At 38.5% G+C, this 14,627-nt stretch overlaps 2 protein-coding genes across 5 annotated transcripts in view; one reads left to right on the plus strand and one right to left on the minus strand.

Annotated features, from left to right (window-relative positions):
- Nucleotides 1-1,938, minus strand: part of LOC123599233 (serine protease 58-like) — a 135,150-nt gene extending 133,212 nt beyond the window's left edge. For both annotated transcript variants that reach the window (XR_006713058.1, XR_006713057.1), the window contains exon 1: nucleotides 1,825-1,938. The gene's annotated coding sequence lies outside the window, so the exon portion shown is untranslated. The remainder of the gene's footprint in view (nucleotides 1-1,824) is intronic.
- Nucleotides 1,939-2,541: 603 nt separating this feature from the next.
- The window catches only part of GLS (glutaminase), an 81,061-nt gene continuing 68,975 nt past the window's right edge, over nucleotides 2,542-14,627 (plus strand). For all 3 annotated transcript variants that reach the window (XM_045480539.1, XM_045480541.1, XM_045480540.1), the window contains exon 1: nucleotides 2,542-2,936. In XM_045480539.1, the coding sequence (XP_045336495.1) occupies nucleotides 2,542-2,936 (395 nt within the window). The remainder of the gene's footprint in view (nucleotides 2,937-14,627) is intronic.

Raw genomic sequence — 14,627 nt, forward strand, 5'->3', positions numbered from 1 at the left:
CTAGTTAGATTGTTCTTCTAGTTAGAACAGAAACAAAATGCATAAATTCCAATTTTTCCTTTGGATGGTTCAAATCTGCTTAACAGCTATGGGACTACAACCTCTTGTGGGATAGCTGCACTTATCTACTGGCAAAGAGGAGTCTAAGAGTAGCTCTGACAATCCAGCCACCTATTAATCTGGAGATTATCTATTTGTAGTTATTTTAGTGGACTGTTGTATGTGTATAAAATGTTTTTATAGGGACAGATTTTGTTTTACATGATGATATAATTTAACAAGTAAATAATTAATCTAATGGAAATAGTAATTAACTCCAATTCATGGTAGCTCAGTTGTATTTGATTAAACATTAACTGAAGATTAAAAAATATTATATATGATGAAGAAAGGAATCAAATTAAAGTATGAATGACTCAAACTTTAATTCTATTTATAGTACTTTTAATTTGCTGTCTATAACTTTTTCATGGTTTTCACAAAGAAAGGGTTAAATTGCATCAGACTCTAAGTCCTTCTAAATGTTAGGACTAACGTGTCCATTTTTACTAGCTCATGCATGGAAGCAGAAACTCTAGAAAATAATATATTACTAGGTTTGCTTTCCATACTTGTTAAGTATACTATACAGCATTTAAGCCTTTAAAAAATGAAAGAAATTTACAAAGAATTTTCATAGGAAAATTAGAGAAGCTAAGAGAAAAGCTAGGAGGAAAATAAGAACTGGATTTGTCAATAGCTTGGAAGTGGAGAGAAAGGAAACAGTCAAAACTGATAACCAGTTATATTTAAGAGGTCACACAATATTCAGGTTTATGTCATTGACAAGTCACTGGAAAGGTTAGGCAGGGCTGATATTCGTTACCTCTCCTCCAAAAGTTGATGTTCCTTTTCCTGAATACTGGATATTATTACTTTGACTCTTCAAATTTTAGTGACAGGTAATGTTAAGTAGTAATAAAAGCCCTCTAAATAATTTGCAATTGTCTGAACTTTTTTTTTTTTTTAAGGCGATACTTAACCGATTTACACATGATAGCCTTTTCCAGGTTCTTCCGGTTAAAGAGCAGATAGAAAAAATTTAAACATGAGCAAGACTCTGACATGCCAAAGGTCACAATAGCCTGTAGGGTACAGATTTCCTATTAATCTAGTGCAATATTTTAAGATTCATTAGATTACTAATGCACCTAGTTAATGCACCTGACGCACACCCTTCCTGGTTCATAAAAATCATCCCCATTAACTTTTGTGGATCTATGCATTTAAACCTAATTGTTTCAAGAAACAGTCTAAAAACCTTTTGTCGTGAAGTGCATAGGTAGGCTCAGAGAAAAACTCAAGAGTTTATCAGATCCTTGGCTCTTTTCCCACAGACCAAATAGGATAAACAATAGATACTAGGCTGAAACGATTTAGAGAACCAGCACTCAGATGCTTCTATTTTAAAATGATGAAGCAGCTTTTAAAATACAAAAGTATCTACAATTATGCTTTCCAGCAAACTAGTGTCAAGGGAATCCTTGCTGTTCAAAAACATTTATGAGATACCAATGTACATTAAAAAAATAATTTTTCAAAAGGAAAGCAGTCGTATTCTGGAATTTCTCTCGCTCTTCGCCCTCCCCCGATCTCCAATCTTCCAAATGGCTAAGTCGCATAGCTGAAAGGATTTTGCTCATTTTTTCCAAAACACTTCACATCTGGGGAGTGGCCAACCATGGAAAGTTTCAAGTAAATGTAACATTTGGGAGAGAGACGAGGCTCGTCTGGGGCTGCCTTTCCTGGACCGCGGCCCTCAGAGGTGTCTCCTCACGTCCTCACCGGATAGCCCGGGCCAGCTGCAAGCTTGGACCAGCCAAGCTCCGACGGCTCGGCCAGACGCCAGCTCCGGCCAATCCGACTGGCTCCCGGCCACTTGGCTGCAGGGGCTCTTGCCGGTCAGTCTCCCCGACAGTTCGAGGCCCCAGAGTCCAGGAGCCAATCCACTTCGTAAGTGACGAGACCCCTGACTCCCCAGTTTCCAACTAGGGCAGCCTCGCGGTTGGCGAAGCGAGAGGGAAGCGGCTACGCTAGAGCCCCTCCTGGCTCCCACGCCTCACACGTCAGTTCGGTTCCTCTCCCCGCCCCCTGCCAATCTCCACCCCGGCTCTCCGCGCACCCTGCGCGGAGAGAAATTTGACTGCTCCAGTCACCAATCAGGAGAGAGGTCGAGAATCTGAGCCAATCGTAGCAGGGGAAGGAGGGAGGACGCGGGCGTCCTCCCGCCCCCGAGAGGGTGAGCGCGGAATGTCTCTGGCCCTCCCCTGCGCTTCAGCCTCAGTGCGGAATCCTCGGCGGTGTGAGGTGAAGCGGCGGCGGGCAGCCTCCTGAGCAGCAGCGGAGGCTGCGGGAACCGGAGTCCAAACCACACCCACGTCGCTGCTCCTATCCACTTCTGCCCTCTCGGTGTCCCACCGGAGACTGCGTTCCCAGAGGAGAGCGGCCGCCCACGCCCCGAGCATCCTCCCTAGTCTAGCGGGCGCTGACAGACCCGGCGGCATGATGCGACTGCGAGGCTCGGCGATGCTGCGGGACCTGCTCCTGCGGCCTCCCGCCGCTTCCTGCGCAGCTCTGAGGCGGGCACAGCCCCTCGTCACACTGTGCCGGCGTCCCCGAGGCGGGGGACAGGGGGCCGCTGGCCCAGCGGCCGCCGCGCGGCTTTACCCGTGGTGGGGCGGGGGCGGCCGGCCGGCGGGGCCCCTCGCGCGGGGACTGTCTAGCTCCCCTTCGGAGATCCTGCAGGAGCTGGGCAAGGGGGGCACGCAGCAGCAGCAGCAGCAGTCTGGGGCGTCGCCGCCCGCGGCCCCATCGGCTCCCAGCCCCAAGGACGGCCCCGGGGAGACGGATGCGTTCAGCAACAGTGAGGGCAAGGAGCTGGTGGCCTCGGGCGAAAAGTGAGTGTCTCCGCTAGGCGGAAGAGGCCTCCCCCGCGTGGGGCCCGGAATCGGGCCCGGGAGGGGCCTGCGGTGGGGCGGGATGGGAGCGGAGGTTCGAGAAAGAGAAAGAAAGAGATGCCGGGCGGCCTGCGCAGTCTGCGCCATGTGATTAGGTCCGGCCCCGCCCGCGCCTTCACCGTCGGCGCCCCTCCGCTCGGCCCCCACTTCCCTTCCCCGCCCCTGGCGCGGGCCGCCCGGGAGGAGCCGCGGAGGGGCCGGAGCGGCCGGCCTGGGCCATTCCGCCCCCCCACCCCCGCCGGCCCCGTCCTTTGGGGCTGCGGCTGCCTGGCCCGCGCCGCGTGCTCTGCTCCCCGGCTCCCGGCTGCAGCTCCTGGCCGCCTGCCCAGCTCTCCGTGGGTGATGCCACACGAACATCTCCACCGAGTGACATTTAGGAGTCGGGTGTTTAGCATACACTGCGCCTTCCTGACTCGTCATTTTTCAGGCTCAGGTTTCTTTCTCTCTAAGCCTGCCCTCCTTCGATCGCTCTGCCACCATCTCTTTAGAAGCCTAACGTGGCAGAATATTCTTAATATTTCTGGAGTGGCTTTCAGGCGTGGTGTCGAGCCATCTGGGGCACCGGAAATAATGTTTTCGAAAGGAGATTAAGGAGGAAGAGAGTCATGTGGCCGAGAAGGGGCACGCAGTACAAGACTACCTGTTTGCACTGGGGACCAGTTTTGGCCTGTCTAATGTCTTCCATGAGATGGGCGAATTTTTTAAAATAACCAAAATAGCCAAGATGGAATGTGGCTGGTAAAACACTAGGAAAAATCCGAGTTATGTAGTTTTTGTGATTTAAATACTGATAGAATGTTAAGTCATCTCTGCCACACAGCACTTTTGACTTAAAACGAAATTGGTTTTTCTTAACAAATGGGAAGCAATTTCTTGGTTATTTTGTATAAATATAAATGGACCCCAACTTTGTTTTCCGAATATGGGTAAAAATATAACCTGTATGCTTTCTTTATACTCTACCATTTTGCTGACATTGTACTGACATTATGTGACCCGTTTTGCCACCCTGTCACTCACATTACTGTCTTCAGCTTCACATCACCTTAAGTCAAACTGAAAGTGTGGTGTGATTCTTATACTGAATCACAGGTCTGCTTAATGTTTCCTGTAATTGAAATTGGCACCTTCCTAAAACATTACAAGCTTAAGTTTTCCCAGACTGAAAAATGTTATTTTAATGATGGGCAAAATTTGTGGTATTCTGTGATAATGGTTTTGTGTCACAAAGTCTTAGGAGCATATAGGTAGGTCATTTAACATCTTTAGTTAGATGATTTAAATCCCTTCAAGGTCTGAAAAGCTAGACTTTTGTTAAATTTCTATCTCTCATGTTTTTTAGGGTCTAGAATGTGTATGCTTAATCTCATCTGGTACTCGTACCTTATCATCTGGTTTACCAGGCATGAAACTAGTTTAAATACCTGAGCCCAGGGTTACAGAATTACAAAGTGCGATTGCTAGCATTTAAAAGTTGTCCTTGAAGGCTATGGGATGGGAATTGTTTTCCATTGAAAATGTCTTCCAGTTTGTGTCTTTTCAGTGGCACTAGTGTCCTTTTTTTTTCCTTCTTGTCAGATAGGAAATTTAAGCTCATAAGAACTTTCTAGCTTCATTTCCTTCCAAATAAGAAATTGTCTCTTAGCAGTAACTTTGAAAACACTATTTTGGTTAATACTTACTGACAACGATACATAAAAAAAGGTCCTGTACTGTACCCCAACCACCAAAGAAAATCAGTCTAGGGAGGGAATCCTTCAAGAACATTTGCTCAGCTGACCTGGGAATTTGAATGGCCAATAAGACAATCTTGTTTACCTTAGTTCAAAGGAGTTTCTTTTTCTGCCACTGAAGTTTGGAATAATAGCTAGACTGGCTCAGGAGCAATCCAAGTACTATATATGATAAGCCTGAGAGCTTTGAATCAAGGATTTCAAGAGTGAACCCCAGCTGTCTTGAATTCATATATACACTTGAAGAGCACTGGCCCCAAGATTGTTAAGACATTTTTAATCTTTTTAAAGATTCTATTTCCTGAATGATCTGGTTTCCAAATGTAGTTTTCCTCTTTTGACTCCTTCCATTTTGCCTTTGTGTAATAAACATTTCTCTCATTCTGGGAGGTAAGCTTCCAGTTGATCCTGTTATCCTTTCTAATGCTCAGCTTCCAAAATATAGTTCATCCCTCAGTCAGCAAGCCACCTGGAATGCCAGCACTCACGACTCTGCCAGGTTTTATGGAAGATTATTAAAAGAAATAACCATGTGAAATTAAATGAGTTAACATTTTGTAAAAGGCTTAGGACAACAATTTGGTATGTGTTAAAATAGTATATAAGTGTTTATTAAATAAGAATAAAATTGCTTCATCTTCATGTTGTAAAACATGACAAGGACATTAGCCTTTGAATTTTAGGCTCATACATGAGAAATTTCTTTTTGTTTTTTTAGTTTCCAGAAAAAATTTCTCTTGAAAAATTATTGTACTTCTATTTGATTTGTACTGTTTGTCTTTTTGGCCTACTTACTAGTAAGCTTAGAGAATTTAATACTTAACCATAGTAATTTTATTAATTAACATGGCTAACATGTTTGCTTTTCCTCCTTTCCTTGGTCTGACTATACTTTATTAACCTTACTATATTATATTTTGGAAAGAGGTGGAATATAAGCAAGTTACCTACTTACCTTTTTTCCATAGTCAGATTCTTTGAACCAGTGTCATCCTAGGCTATGCCATCTCCTTCAACCAACTTCAGTCTGGTTTAGATTCCTGGTTTAACTTAAGATTTTACTACTGTCTTAAATACCCTATAGAAAATATGATCTTTGCTTACTTTTCCCTGTAGTGCACTTACTTAATTTTGTTGCTATCATTTATCATTTTGAAAATCCACTTGGCTGTCTTCATTTTTTAAATTGTCCTCTTTGCTTTCCTGGCACTTTTTGGGTTTGCTCACTGAGTAAACCCTGAGGCTGAGGTCTTTGCTTCTTTCCCACTTGTCTGCCTTCTCCACAGCATGTGCCTTCTCTCAACTTTGCTTCTCATGATAATATTTCATCTCTCATCCAAACTCTTCTCACGTTTATGTCCATGTATTTGATGACCCAAAGTAAAAGTCTGTACCCCCATATCCATTCTTTTGTCTCATTTCAGTCTTTTGAGATTGTTTATAGAGTTTTAATTTCAAACTACCACTCTCTTTCTAAAATACCAATACAGACTGGAATGAGCATTATATCAAAATCACAAACCATGCTGTAGCATTCAATATTCTTGATCAACCTTTATGCTGAATGCTTGCCCAGCATGGACATTTTACCTCACTGTTTCTTCTCCATCAAGCATGCCATGCTTCATTTCTATGAAGCTTGTGTGTATCCTATAGTGAAGAGTCCCTGAAAAGAGTTGCCAGGTTGGGATGAGGGACATTTTTGTTACCTTTTGTTTAGGCATTTTATTATTTAGTTAGGAGGGAAAATGATACAACCGAGAAGGACTAGGCTTGGAAAATATCAGCACATGTATGCTCTTTAGTAAAAGGGTAATTCATATAGGGTACAATATTGACAATACAGGATACAGTATTCCATTAAAACAATGAGATCATTTTTTCCCTATCAGATTGGCAGATGTTAAATTAAATCAAGTGATGCGGAGGGTGTGGGGAATAGGAACTCTTACATTGCTAGTGGAAGTATAAATTAGTTCAGCTATTTTGGAAGGTGGTTTGGTAGTATTTGTCAAAAACTGCATACCCATGATGAAGTAATTGAATGTTTGCTCATTTACGTGAAGTCATGGCATTTAAAAATATATTTTGGATTAAATATGCATAATTAAAAATGTATTAAAAGTGAAAGGAAACATTTTTATACTGGCTTCAGATAGTATGACTTTTGGTAGGTCATTTTTTTTTAATATTTTAATTTTTAATTTTTTAGAGAGCGAGCAGGGGAGGGAGTTAGAGGAGGAGAGAGAGAAAATCTTAAGCAGTCTCCACACTCAGCGCAGAGCCCGACACAGGGCTCTATCCCATGACCCTGGGATCATGACCTGAGCTACCCAGGTGCCATGGTAGTTCATATTTATTAAATGGAAAGTGAGGGGCATAGAATCATTACATTGTATGCTGTGAGAATTGAATCTCAAGATTAAATGCTTATGCATTGCAGCAAACATTGAATTGGTCTATAGAACAGTACTTGATAATGAAGTTGAGACAGTGTTTGGCAGGTATAATTTCAAAGTGAAAGAACGCCCGTGAAATAGGTGACAAATTTTGTCATTCTTTAATGCATTTCCTTTTAATGTGTAAAAGTGAATGTATTTACAGTTCACTTAAAATCAAGATTGAAAGTATATTTGAGGGATTCCTCAACACCTCTGATTTTATTTGTGATTTCTTCCATTAAAATTTTTTTCAGGTTACAGTAACCAGTGAGCTTTAGTTTAGTGGCCATTTGAAGCATACACCATAACATTTTTTGCTGCCTGATACTTATATTAAACCACGGGTATCTATTTAGTCATGGCTATATCTGTGGTGACCTGTAATTAACGAACTGCATGCTACTTAATAATTTTTAGATGAAGTTCACTGAAAGCATAAATTAGATCCTGAACTTTAGTTTCTGAGTTTTAGCTTCTTCTTTTCAGGCTTTACTGTTTACAAAGAAGTCTGCCTACTTCAAAATCAACTAACTCAGGAAATGACTACCACATTGAATTCAATTTTTTTATGAGGCGCTATGTAGGGAAAAGTAACAAGTGTTGGAAGGGCACTATTTTAGTCTGAAAAAAATAAATGTCACCTTGAAGAGAACTTTGTTGAAGATGTTTGTGGGTTTGAGTTTCAAAAAATTACTTGAAATAAGTAAAAAGCTATACTTCTTCCTTGTGACTATGAAGTGAAGAAAAATTATGGCTGTAGAAACAAGGTCTAATTGTAGGATTTGCATTCTTTAAGGAGCACACTCTTTAATTCCTGTATAAGTCAAGGAGTTGCCTGTCTGCCTTTTCACCTTTTAAGTCATTTGCTAGGAAGAATACTTAAGAAAGCTGAGTGAACAGATATATTTATAAAAATAATTACTAATTATTGATATCTCTGAGGTAAATAGCTTTCAGGTAGAGATACTTAGGATTTTATCCTGGAATCTTTCTACTCAGGTATAAAATTGCTTTGCTTATGAAACATGGTGCATATAACTAATTACTGTACTTGTTACTTTTCTGGCCACTTACAACACAGTAGAAGCATGATAATGTGTTTTCTTGGCTTCCTTTGGGGAGTATTCTCTGGTTTGTACGTAACATTATTGCTTATTGCTTTCTAAATATACGTTTATAGTGAAAACACTAACTTTAAAATGGAACTAACTTTAAAATGGAACTATTAATATTGCATAATGAACAATAACTTGGTAGATTTCAAGATTTGAATATATATGTGTGTGGGTTTTTTTTTTTTTTTATTTTTTTGCCTGTTAATTTCTACTACAGGCCTCTAAAGATTTTTAAATGGTCATCTTCATGAAGGTGTGAGTGACATAGGCACTTCCTTAAGATTCTTGGTGGGAGTTCTTAAGAGACAGAGAGAGAGAATCCAAGCAGGCTCTGCAGCTCATCACGGAGACTTGATGTGAGGCTCAATCTCACAACCATGAGATCATGACCTGAGCTAAAATAAAGAGTTGGATGCCTAACTGACTGAGCCATCCAGGCACCCCAAGAGTACAGGCTTTTTAAGAACAGTTTTAAAACTGTGTGAAACTTTAAATATATTCATACATTTTTAGGAGTCTAGGCTAACAAACTTGAGTTGTAGGAAGATTTATTCATTAATACTTTTGGTACAGTACCCTACATATTAGAGAAGAATGGAAAAAAAAACTTGTGTTCAACATTAGTGGAATGGTTGAGTAAATTATGATACATACATATGAGAGTCTCTTATTCAGTCATTTAAAATGTATACAGACACTTTTGGGAGATGTAAGAAAATGTTAGGCCAAAAGTTAGAATATAAAATTTCTGTGCAGTATGATCTCAAGTGATCCTTAAGCTTTTTTTTCTTTTTTTCCCTTAAGCTTTTAAAACATGCTTGGAAAAAGTATTTTGAGGAAAACAAACTGAAGTGATATCAGCAGTTGTGGTTTGTGAGAATGGACATTTTTTTCTCTGCCTCTTTAGAGTTAATTTTAAGATTTCTCATTATGAGTACAATTGACCCTTGAATAATGTGGATGTTAGGGTTGCCAGCCTCTTCTCACAGTCAAAAATTAGGTTACTTCCTCAAAACTTAACTACTGATAGCCTACTGTTGACTGGAAGCCTCACCAATAACAAACAGTCAATACATATTTTGTATGTTATATGTATTACAGACTATATTCTTACAATAAAGTGAGCAAGAGAAGAGAAAATGTTATTAAAATCACAAGGAAAAGAAAATATATTATAGTACTATACTGTATTTATTAAGAAAAAGCCACATGTAAGTGTACCCACATGGTTCAAATGCTTGTTGCTCAAGGGACATCTGCATTTATAACTTCCATTATTAGAGGAACCACATCTGTTAATTTTAAAATTGTAAATATCTACTCTACTAGTCTGCTATTCTAATATACTGTTTCTGGTACATATAACAGCAAGTACCATTACATTAAAAAGTTAAAAAAAATGTACATGGATTTGTACAGCTCTTCTCAGCATTATCCAGTTATATTCACTATTTGCAAACATCAAACTTTTTCTAAACTATTCTTAGTGTAAATCTCCTTAGAAAATGTTGCATATTTTTTGCCACAGTAAAATATAATGAAGAGTTTAATGTTTCTTGTTCCATCTCAGATTTTACCATAAGGGAGCATTACTATAGTGATGTTCGCAGGCAAGTGTTGGCAAACTTTTTCTCTCTGAAGGGTCAAATAGTACATATTTTTGGCTTCACAGGCTATCTGGTCTGGGTTAATACTATTCAAATTAGCTGTTATTAGCAAAGCTGTCATGGATGGTTGGTAAATGCATAGGGACAGCTGTCTTGCAATAAAACTTTATTTACAAACACAGGTGGCACTGCTCTAGTTTGCTGTTAGTGGCCCCTGTACTAAACTGTATTTAGTTGTGTAATGTGTTCCCTCATATTATGATTAGTTCCACTTTGAATGAGTTTGTTCCTTTGTGGATTTTTGTATCTTGTATCTGTTGCTACATCTTGTTCTGTTCTTCCTGTCTCCACTTTGGCTATTTTCTCTTACTCTCCCCTTCTAGACCCAGTTCTCCTCAGCTTTTAAAAAAATTGCAGTAAAAATACACATAACAAAATTTTTTATCTTAACTATCTTTAAGGGTATGGTTCAGTAGCATTAACTACTCTTTGAGTCTCTCTTTTTTTTTTTTTTTTTTTTAAAGAACTTAAGATAGTTAGACTTTAGGTATAAAATGTGTGTATATAGGTCTTCTGTGTATATGTAGGTCCTGAGTGAGTAAAGTTTATAGTCTTTAGTATGGGAATTTAGGAGGACCGTCTATTTTAGCAGCTCAAAAACTGAAAATTGGAGTTGAAAGTGACTTTAAAGACATCTAATTGCACTTCATTGTACGTATTTTATAACTTGGCCACATATACTAACTGACCTAACTAAATGACTGAAGTTCATAAATATTAGGATTTATTTTGTCTTTTCATCTACCATTAGATTAATAAAATACTGTACTGAATTGATTACTTTCTAGGTACAATATTGGAAGAGACCTTAAAAACCCATCTCCCTAGTTGATTTTTTTTCTCTTCTGTTATACTCCTGCAAGTTGTTACTCATCTCTGAGTGAATACTTCCTTGACTAGAGTTCACTGCCTTGGAACATAGCACCTTCCATTTTCAGAGCTCTTTTGTTTTTGTGTAGCTGAAGTCTCCCTTTCATTAACCTATATATTTTAGTTACTTCAAAGACATCATCTCTAGTATGGTATTAAAGTGGTTAACAGAATTCACTGTATCTATTTTTACAACTAGATTGATGTATTAAAGGATACTTGACCGAAGGGATAGGTGGACTAACAGAACTGGACATCAGGGACTTGGTCTGACCAGGTCCTCATCCTCCCCTCAAAGGCAAGCAGGCCGCCCGCTGGGCTGGACTTCTGAAGTTGTACATGTGGACAGTTTGCCATCAGCTGATAATGGATAGCTCAGCCACTAGCTTTTGTGCTTCTTACTTTGGTATGTTCTTGAATAAATTTCAGTAAAATCCAATTAGAACAGCAGCCCTAATTTAGCATAATCTCATCCTCACTTTTTATAGGATTTAACAAGGTGGAACAACAGTTTAGTTCTCTAATATAAGTAATTTCCCTATTAGCATTTTGGTTAGAAATTCTTCAAATATAAGGAGTCTTAACCTTTAATTATTCTGAACGAATTCTAGGTATTCCTCCTAAAATGGAGGGCTAATAATTGAGCACAATTGGTATGGTATACCAGGAAGTATATAGAAACTAAAGACCAGTTTTCCAGGGCTAATTCTTGCACAACCACTTAAGAATTGTGTGACATTAGACATGTTGCTTGACTTTGAGACTCCGTCCTTCCCTGTAAACCTTACTTTAGCACATAGGGTTTTAAGATAGCAGGAGATCCTTTCTTAACAGTAAAGCCTTAAACTATGTAATGTTTTATTTTTAAATTTCACCAATAATTAGACTTGGGGCAGAATGACTTGGAGAATAAGCAGAATTCATCACTTTGTCAGACTTATGATGTATATGGTCAGCCCCCATCAGTTGAACTTTCAACCCCATATGCTTATTTAATTAATTTTTATTGAAGTGTAATTAGCATACCATATTATATGGGTTCCATGTGTACAACATAGGGAGTCCACATTTATATGCATTGGGAACTGATTACATTAAGGCTAGTTACCACCTGTCACCGTACGGTGTTGATAAATATTACTGACAGTGTTCCCTATGCTATATATTACATCCTAATAGCTTATTTTAGAACTAGAAGTTTGTATTTCTTAATCCTTTCCCCCTTTTTGGCCCCCACCTCCCAACCCCTCTCCCCTCTGATAAATACCACTGTTCTCTGTGAGTCTCAACTTACTGTCAGCCAGCTCACTTTAAATTCAGAATGATAAACCAATTTAAAAACAATTTTTTTTAAAGATCATTGTTTTAAAATGAAATAAGTAAAAACATCAAAGTGTTCTTTTGTATTGTTAGTGGAGCTTTTTTTTTTTTTAAACTTAGTTGGGGAAAAAAAGTTTCTGACTTTCTGATAGGTTTACCATGCTATACTAGGTGTTTGAGTTCCATGGGCTTGACCCCTGCAAAAAAATATTAAGGAAGGTAATATGCCAGCCTTGAAGGTTTATAGTTTGGAGAAGTCAGGTAGTATGAAATATTATTTAACAAAATAAGACTAAATATAATTTGTTTCAATTTTTTTCCTTCTTATTTTGCAGTTTTTAAAGACTTGATGATTTTCCTTTTCCACCTTTCATTTGATACTAGAGTTTTTTAACTTCTAAGATTTTAAACTATGAGGGAGAGTTTGCAGTGTTGCTCCTAATTATGTTATACTTCCTTAATTTCTCCCACCTGTCAAGGCACAGTTGAATACTTACTTTGTACTTCCCAATACTTGTATTTATTTTTTATTTAAAAAAAATTTTTTTTAATGTTTATTTTTGAGACAGAGAGAGAGAGACAGAGGATGAGCAGGGGAGGGACAGAGAGAGAGAGAGACAGAATCTGAAGCAGGCTCCAGGCTCTGAACTGTCAGCACAGAGCCTGATGTGGGGCTTGAACCCATGAACAGTGAGATCATGACCTGAGCCAAAGTTGGATGCTTAACCCAGGCACCCCTTCCTAATACATTTTTTACACTTATATCCTAGTACTTGCCATAGTCTTGGCTCTCCTAGACAGCATCCTTATTTTATTCATCTTTACATAGGCTGTATAAGAAAAGTACAAAACTTAGTGATACAGCCAGGGAGTGCTAAAAAGAATATAGAAAATCTGGTTGGGGAAAGCCCTGTATAATGATTGAAATGATGATTGATACCTTAAAAGATTAGGAAAAGGAGGATTATAAACAGAAGACTTATATGGATTAAAAAATAAAGGTAAGATAGCAGGATTTATTTACAGATTCATGAATCTAGTTAATTAAAAGTGATAAGTTAAGAATAGATAGTACAAAGCCATGTATAGAGAACTGAATACCAGACGGAGGAGCTTAAATTGTCCTTTGGTATTGAGTAACTGGTTGATCAATAAACAAAGTACCTCTTTTTATGTTGCAGAAATTGGCCCTGAATTTAAACACCGTATGTAAATTTTTAGGAGGTGGTCTCCTCATTTATTGTTTATATAGATCTCTCTCAGCCGTGAAAATTAGGTATTTTAACAGCTCATAAATAGAAACAGCCACCCTAATTCATATATCTTATGCTCTTGCAGTTTGCTGTTCCTTGTAAACACCCAGTGAATGCTTACCTTCATTGTCTTGGTCATTCTGTTTCCTTTGCTGGGAATCCCTTTCTGTTGCCATGTTTTCAACTCCTACCCATCTTTCAAGTGTAGCTCAAATTCCATGTCTTCTAAAAAAGCTTTACCTTATTAGTCCATAGTGAAGTAATTTTTCAGAGTGTATCTCATTGTCCCTTTCTTGTAATTACTCATTATGTATGTCTTCTTTTTTCAATTTAGACTGTAAGCAACAACTAACATAATGCTGTACATGTCCTAGATGCTAGTTAAATATATGGCATTTTTTTTTTGTTTTCTTAAAGAATGATTTCTGTGTTTTAGGCAGGTATTTTGTGAGGGTAAAATAGAGGAAGGAATGGGTAAATGAAGTCACGAAATGATGGTGAAAGGATCTTAAGGACCGTAATTAGAAAGGAAGTGAGGGAAAATGGAAGGAATAAAAAAGTATGAAACAAGGATTTATCTGGATTTACTAATCTTCTATATGTGTTCTATTTTAGTTGCTGAGTGTCATGACCATTTTATATTTTTCCCCAGGGAATCTGGAGGGTTCACTTGGGTTTCTCAGTAGTTGTAATGATTTGAAAGCCTCCTACAATCTAGTGTTTTTTTTGTCATTAAAATTTAAATACTCCTCAAGGATCTCCTGGTTACTATATGCTTAAAATATAGTTTTTAGCTTTAAAATTTTCATAGCAAAATACATTACTGTGATGTGTTGCCACAAATCCATATTAAATTTGGGGGGAGAAAAGGGGGTAATATCAAGAAAGATCTTTGGAGTAATTTCTACCTGTTTGAAAGTTGGAGAGAATCTTTTCATTTATTTGTTCACCAGAGTGTTGAAGCTAACACCTTCTCAGATCAGAGTCTGAGATTTAAATGCTGAGATAGGTAGTATTCTTTTTATCAATTTTGACCCATTTATTCTGTGAGCATATTTTTTAGAGATGACTTAAATCTCTCCTCAATGGATAAAAATTAGTCTCTTGTCCAAAAGCAAGTAAATATTTACTTTTTTTTGCTAGCTCTGACAATAACATGGTCATTTAAATTTTTTTGTGCTCTGTACCATAAGGTAAAGAAGTGTATATTTTATGCTATTTACTTAGCTTTT

The sequence above is a fragment of the Leopardus geoffroyi genome, chromosome C1 (assembly GCF_018350155.1).
Source record: "Leopardus geoffroyi isolate Oge1 chromosome C1, O.geoffroyi_Oge1_pat1.0, whole genome shotgun sequence".
Taxonomy (NCBI): Eukaryota; Metazoa; Chordata; class Mammalia; order Carnivora; family Felidae; genus Leopardus; species Leopardus geoffroyi.